General features: G+C 57.9%; 1 protein-coding gene across 1 annotated transcript; it reads left to right on the forward strand.

The window, feature by feature from the left end:
- Positions 1-2,079: 2,079 nt before the first annotated feature.
- Positions 2,080-6,387, forward strand: Uncx (UNC homeobox). Its single transcript, XM_076923476.1, has 3 exons — positions 2,080-2,503; positions 2,680-2,855; positions 4,903-6,387. The coding sequence occupies exons 1-3, from the start codon at positions 2,218-2,220 to the stop codon at positions 6,031-6,033; spliced, it is 1,593 nt and encodes a 530-aa protein (XP_076779591.1). The 5' UTR covers positions 2,080-2,217; the 3' UTR covers positions 6,034-6,387.
- Positions 6,388-7,500: the final 1,113 nt, after the last annotated feature.

Below are 7,500 nucleotides of genomic sequence, written 5' to 3' on the forward strand. Positions count from 1 at the left end.
TTGACCTCGGGATTAACCCTTGAAGCACCCTTCTAGTGCCTCTAGGAACGGGGAGAGGTGTCCCCCACCTTCAGGCCTGTCTCCAACTCTGTACATTCCGCCCCTCCTTCAGAGACAGAGGGAGGGAGTAATTAAGTCCAATTTGGTAGGCCAGCCATTGTAGATTAGAAACTAGGCCCGAATGCAGCCCGGCTGGGGTCCAGCCCCCAGACATGAGTGTTGGGGGAACCACCCCGAAGAGCAGCCTGGTTCCCTCTCTGCCAGTTCAGTGTGGGTCAGGACACACACACACACACACACACACACACACACACACACACACACACACAGAAAGAGATTGTATTGGCACACACCGTTCTGGCCTGCCCCTCTTTTTCCCTACTCAAGGCTTAGCAGCCTGGCTGGTGTCACTTTCGCCCAAAGCAAACTTGTCACTGTGGCCTGGGGCTGTGATGTTTAGGGGCTCCCTTCCCGGGGCAGGCGGTCTAGGAGCGTCAGAGTACTATGCCTACAAATTTGGGGTCAGCAAAAAGCCATCTCTCCAGGGAGAAGCTTGCTTTTACAAAGGATACATACACATACCCATCCATCCTGGAAGCGCCCACCTCGGCTCACAGTCCGCGCTTGCCGCTTATTTAAGGATATGTCCCCTAATGATTTAGTTTTGAGACTATCAATATTTTACAGTGGAGAAGGGAATGGCATCTCACTGCGAACATAATTTAATTATAATAGATGGGTTAGTGCCTCCAACCCATTCTTCAGAGCTGACTCAGAGGGAGATTTATTTATTTATTTATTTATTTATTTATTTGAAGGGATGCGTGGGCCATTGGTCACTATCCCGAAGTTACCGTTGTCCTTCCTCCTTCCGTACTCCCTCTTCTGGGCTGGCATCCAGGACCCATATGGGTGGGAGTTAAGTGGGGTTAGGGTGCCCCAGCTGCCACCACCCTGTCTATATTGATGGGGTAACTGCCAATCAAGGAGGAGGGCACCGGGTTAGACTCCTTATAGGTGGGGGCTGCATTTGGCTGGATCACTGTTTGGAGATCCTCTCTCCACCTCTCCCCTCCTCCTCCCCTCCCTTCCCTCCCTTCCCTTTTCACTCTGATCGGTCCATTTATCTATTCCCACTTTCCTCCTTTTTTCTCTCTTTCTTCCTTGTTCTTCTCCATCCTCCCTTTCTCTCCATTCTCCCTTCTCTTTATCCTCCCCCTCCTCTCGTTTTCTCTTCTCTCCTCTATCCTGCTTTATCCTTCGCTTCTCTGTCCTTCCATCTCTTCTGGGTCCATTCCTCCCTCCTTTCTTTCTCCCCATTCTTTCTCTCCTTCCTTCTCCATTCTCCTCCCCTTTCTTCTTCTCCCCTCCCCTCCATCTTTTCCTCATCTCCATCCACTTCCTCTCCTTCCTCTTTCTCTCCTTCTGCACTCCTCCTCCCCCAATCCTCTCCTTTCTCCACCACCCCCGCTTGTCCTTCCTCCTTTTCTTTCTTCCTCTCGGCCTTCCAGTTCGTTGGGACACTTCTCTCCCCTTCCTCTCCTCCTCTCTTCCTCCCCCTCCTCCTTCTGCTCTCTTCCTCCTCCCTCTGCCGCCGCCGCTCGCGGCAGCCCGTAGCCCGGGAGAGGCGGCTGGTAGAGAAGCCCTTGTAGTTTTAAATTCAATGTGACAGTTTCGGAAAGAGCGGATGATGAATCTCCCATTATTGGATCAGTCTATTTGCCGCTCAATGTCTCTCTGTAATTGGAGCAACATCACTTTAAAGGTTCAGAGAGTACAGCATTTCTGGTGAAAAATCCCCACAACACGCCGGCGAATGTTTTAAAGGGAAATCTATTAGAAGGAGGCGAGGGGCGGGAGCGGCGGGGGGCAGGAGTGGGGGGCTCGCCGAGGGCCCCCGGCCGGCCGAGCGCGGCGGTGCCCCTCCCTCCCCACCCCGTCTTGTTGTGACAGCTCCTGATACTGTTTATGGAGGTGCGTGTCAGGTATAATTAGCAATCGATATGGAAAACGTTTCCTTGCACCCAGCACGCCTCTGACGTCAGAGCCGATTAGCGCTTCTTATTGGTCCCAAATTCCCCGGGCCGCGGCTAATTATCGAGAGCTTGATGTTGATAAAGTAAAGCGGCGGAGCGCGGGCCGAAGCATGTGTAGGGCTCCGGGCCCCTGTCCCCGCCGCCGTCCGCGCCCCCGCGCCCCGCCAGCCCCGCGCGCGAGATGATGGACGGTCGCCTCCTGGAGCACCCGCATGCCCAGTTCGGGGGCTCGCTGGGCGGCGTGGTGGGCTTCCCCTACCCGCTGGGCCACCACCACGTGTACGAGCTGGCCGGTCACCAGCTGCAGTCGGCCGCCGCCGCCGCCGCCGCGGCCTCGGTACCCTTCTCCATCGACGGCCTGCTCAGCGGCTCGTGCGCTGCAGCAGCCGCCTCGGTGGTCAACCCCACGCCATTGCTGCCGGCCGCCTGCGGGGTTGCGGGCGAAAGCCAGCCCTTCAAGCTTGCAGGTAGGATGGAGGCGGGGACACGGGAAAACACAACGGGGGGCCTCGGGGGTGGGGTGCACCAGGCCGTCGGGGAGTAGAGACCCACTCCTCCGTGCGCCCCGCACCCGAGGTGGGTGTAAGCGGGGCAAGCATCTGCCGGGTGGCTGAGCCTTGCAGCGTCCTGTGCATGCCCGCAGACTCGGGGGATCCAGACAAGGAGAGCCCCGGCTGCAAACGGAGACGCACCCGCACCAACTTCACTGGCTGGCAGCTGGAGGAGCTGGAGAAGGCGTTCAACGAGAGCCACTACCCGGACGTGTTCATGCGCGAGGCGCTGGCGCTGCGCCTGGACCTGGTCGAGTCCCGAGTTCAGGTAAAGATTGGTGTCGCCCAAGGAGTCCGAGGTCCCGCTCTAGGCGTGCAGAGCGTTGCGAGGCAGGGCCGCCTTTGTTCTAAGTGGCAGGGAGGTGGTTTCAGGCTCCGCGCTGCTGGCCGGGGTGGGGATTATGAGAGTTGGACCCCCTTCTCCCATCTGGAGGTGAGTAACTTGAGAGTGCCGAGGTGATTTGGGAGCGATCCTGGTGGCGCCCCAGTAGCCACTGCAGTGACTGCGTTCGATCCGGGGAAGCCGGGTGTAGGTTGGCGGTGCAGGGTCTGCCGAGGCTCGGAAAATGACCTCCAGGAGGGGACAAAGTGGGCCCGAGCCTGAGTGCTCTTGACGGAGACTTTCTCCCAACCCCAAAGCCAACACATCTGTTGGTTTACCTCTGGCCTGTGAAATATTAAGAATAGAAACACGTATTTATCTATCGCCGCTGGGACCGGGGTTGTATTCGTGGAAGAGGAGATAGAAACTTTCGCGGTTAACACAGTGGAAAAGAGGGGAGCTTTTTTTTTTTTTTTTTTTTTAAGGGCATCTGAATTTAAGACCCTTCCCCCACTAAATTCCTTCCTCCCCAACCTCTTCCGTTATTCGATTTCATGCAGAGCCAGGAAGCAATATTCTTTTTGAAAAAGAAAAGAAAAAGAAAAGAAACAGCGTTAATTTGTGGTAATAAAATTCCAGAATTAATGTCTGCATAATTAGGTGCTTTCCTAGAGTACAGAAGCCTTGGGGTTTGTGTCATTAGTGGGTGCCTGAGGTTGAGGCAGATGCTGGCAAAATACCGGCTGAGCACCGTAGCTTTGCCTAAAATGTTTGAGTCCTGGCATTGGCCTGCCCTTTTCTGTTTAAAAATCCCTTTATCCAATTTGTTCTGTGGCTTAAGTGAAGTCCGAATCTTTTTATTTCCCCTCTAATATCATAGTAATTTCTGGTGATGAAGTAATCTGCAAATTGCACACCCCCCACAAAAAAAAAGTTTTGAAAAAGAAAAGAGAACGCTTCCCAGGGTTTTGGCTTAGTCTTGGAGACCTCTGCGCAAACCAGGCTCCCTTGGAGCAGGTCTAGTGTGCAACCCTGCCAACTTTATATGGCCACAACAAAGCATTTACATTGCTACATTGTGCAGGGGATGATAGCCTTGCCCGTGGCTCCGAGGGCCTTGGCCCATGAAGCGGTGGTCTTGGGAGCTGTTGTGATCGTTACATTCTTCTTGGCTGTCCCAGACAAGGCCTGCTGAGAGCATGAAGGAGCACAGAACAACTCTGCTTTCTGGGGATGAGGGGGCTGGTGGTCAGCCTCGGGCCTTCTTGCACACCTTGTAGCACCCCCCAGGTCAGGCCAAACTGAACTGCTTTGGAATGGCTCTGTGGTCCCTGGCTCTAGGTCTTGTATAAAGAATGATGTGCGTAGCTGTGCTGGGGAGGTGGGCTACTGAAGCTCCATCCAAGTTCGGCTTCATAGGCCCTTCCTGAGGAAGAAGTACCCAGGTTGCCCTTCAAGGGAGACCCTGTAATGTGGGCTTTGAGCGTCTCTTGGGGGCCCCGAACACAGGTGTGAAGGGCTGGCGGTTCAGCATAGCCTTTCCTGCTCATCACCAGGCCAGGCCCCTTAGAACTGAAAGATGCCAGCAAGGGCAAACCGGAGCCCTGCTTTCTGCCTCCCCCCCCCAACCCCCCAACCAGGAACTCTGAACAGCTCGGGGTCACAGGCCGCACGGGCCTTGCCTGTGGAAGGGGCAGCTCCTTGCCTGTGGAAGGGGCAGCTCCCTGGGGCCCGAGGTGAGAAGTCAGAGCGGGAAGCTGGCCAAGAGGCCCATCTATGCTCCTTCCGGCTGGATGAGATGTTGGCCACAAGCTGCAACCCGAGTATCAGCATCCAAGGGCCGGTGGAGAGCTTACCCTGGCTCCGGCTGCTCCCGCTGGAGCCGAGGTTGCTTAGACCTGTCTGGGCGCGCTTGGGAGGCCTGCGGCCCCCGCGGAGGGCTAGCCAGCCTGATTGTGCCTTCCCCCCTTCCCCCTTTGTCCGGCTGTTCTAGGTCTGGTTCCAAAATCGGCGGGCCAAGTGGAGAAAGAAGGAGAACACCAAGAAGGGTCCGGGCCGGCCAGCCCACAACTCGCACCCGACCACGTGCAGCGGGGAGCCCATGGACCCGGAGGAGATCGCTCGCAAGGAACTGGAGAAGATGGAGAAGAAGAAACGCAAGCACGAGAAGAAACTGCTCAAGAGTCAGAGCCGCCACCTGCACTCGCCTGGTGGCCTGTCCCTTCACAGCGCGCCCAGCTCCGACAGCGACAGCGGTGGCGGGGGCCTGTCTCCAGAGCCACCCGAGCCGCCGCCGCCGACCGCCGCGGCCAAGGGCCCTGGAGCGCACGGCTCTGGCATCGCGGGTTCCGCTCCGGTACCTCCTGGCGAGCCACCCGCGCCTGGCACCTGCGACCCTGCCTTCTACCCGAGCCAAAGAAGCAGTGCCGGCTCGCAGCCGCGGCTAGGCCGCCCGGCGGACAAGGACACGGTCCCTTGCGGGCCCGGAGCGGCGGCGACTGCGGGCCTGCCTAAGGCTAGCCCGTTCAGCGTGGAGAGCCTGCTGTCCGACTCGCCACCGCGCCGCAAAGCCACCCCAGCCAACGCTGCGGCCACCGCGGGGCTGGACTTCACGCCGGGGCTGCCGTGTGCACCTCGGACCCTGATTGGCAAGGGCCACTTCTTGCTCTACCCCATCACACAGCCCCTCGGCTTCCTGGTGCCACAGGCAGCGCTCAAGGGCGGAGCGGGCCCTGAGTTGGTGCCCAAGGACGCGCCGCCCGCGCCGCCCGCGCCCCCCGCACCACCCGCGCAGGCCAGCTTCGGGGCCTTCCCCGGACCTGGTGGCGCTGCGGACCCGGCCTTTGCCCGTCGCAGCCCTGAGGTTGTTGCCTCCCCCGGGCCACCGGCTCCGGCTTCTTTCCGGGACCTAGCAGCAGCGGCAACCGAGAGTGGCGCCGGGGACTGCGCGGACGCGGGGACCGTCTGCCCCGCGGCCCCGCCGCCCCCGCCCCTCGAAACGTCGCCCGGCCCGGACCTCAGAGCCCCCAGCCCACCCGGGGAGCCAGCCACTTGCGGCGCCGCTGAGCCGGGCGCTGCTACAGGACCCAGCCCGCCCGAGGGCGAGGAGGTGGACATGGACTGAGCTGGGGACCGTGGCCGGAAGAGGCGCTTAGCCAGCCGAGCCCGCTCGCTCAGTCCCAGACTCCCAACGAATCAGGTGATCGGCTCTTAGAGACATTGCTTTTCCCTCCTGCTTTTTGTTTTCTTCCTTTTATTATTATTTTTAAAGGCAAACGAAAACGCTGTGTCGATGGGGACCAAGGCAGCAGCTGCAGGTCCTGGGGTGAGGTCCCCTCCTCCGGAGGGACCAGAAGGCCCGTATCCCCTAACCCACAAAAACCCCACAACGAGAATCCTCAGCCTTGTAAAATGCAAAAATGTCTAAGAATATTTATATATGTACCATTTTTTATAAATAAAGCTGATCAAACGCAAACTCTGGGCTCCGTCGTTTTAAAATTTTGGGCTGCTCTCCCTACCTCTCCCTTCTCCTCCTCTTCCCAAAAACCCACTCCTTCTTTTGGGGAGTGGGCCTGGGAGAGGAGTCCACACCTCCCCCCAGGTCCTCGCTCTGAGCTTCCTTTTGTGTGCGTGTTTGTGTTTTCTGATTGAACAAATGTATGCAACCTCAGCTCAGCTTCCCCCCTCTCAGAGCCTCCCCGCGATCCCCCCCTCCTTCCCGGCGCCACCTCCTCCCCCCTTGCGTTCACACACACACACACCACCACCACCACCACCACCACCACCACCACCACCACCACCACCACCACCACCACCATCACCAGCGTCACCGCCACCCCGCGCGCCCCGGCGCGTACCCCCGCACACTGGCACACGCCGGGGGCGCGCAGCGCCGGGTGACGAGAGCCGGGGGCTGCAGAGGGCCGGGCCGCTGGGCTCCTGCAGAGTTTTGATATGAAAGTAATTATTTTCCGGTGGCGGCTGCGGGGACTGGGTTTCTTGCCCAAAGGGTTATTATACATTACCGATTTCTAGTGATATGAAATCACATAAACTTCCTACAATAATAGAATTAGCATGAAAGGCTGGGGTGTCAAATTGAAATTGGAGAATAATAGCGCCGGCAGCTGGGGGAGTGCGTGCGCATATTGGAGCGGAGATGGGGGATCGTGGGGCGGAATTTTCATGAGCTGCACTCTTTGTCAGCGCGCTTGTAGCGGGCTATATTAAGATAGATGCCCAATGATATCCCTCATTGTTCTGTCGCTTATATTGATGTTGCTGCGTTATCAGCCTATTGATCATGTGTCGCCTGTAATAGGACAGGCGCCGCCAACGCGCCTCTTTACAAAAGCTGAGCACATTTGTTCTAATAGGGTCCGCGTCCCCAGGGGACCCTTCCGGGGCTTCAGGACATCTGCAGCGAAGAAATATTAGCAAACTTGGCTGGAGCCTGCAGCCAGCCCCCTGCGCCCCACCCCGAAGTGAATCACTACTGGTCTCCAATTCATCTCCCAATACCCTTACCAAAAAAGGAGAGAGAGAGAGAGAGAGAGAGAGAGAGAGAGAGAGAGAGAGAGAGAGAGAG

The sequence above is a fragment of the Arvicanthis niloticus genome, chromosome 24, assembly GCF_011762505.2.
Source record: "Arvicanthis niloticus isolate mArvNil1 chromosome 24, mArvNil1.pat.X, whole genome shotgun sequence".
Lineage (NCBI taxonomy): Eukaryota > Metazoa > Chordata > Mammalia > Rodentia > Muridae > Arvicanthis > Arvicanthis niloticus.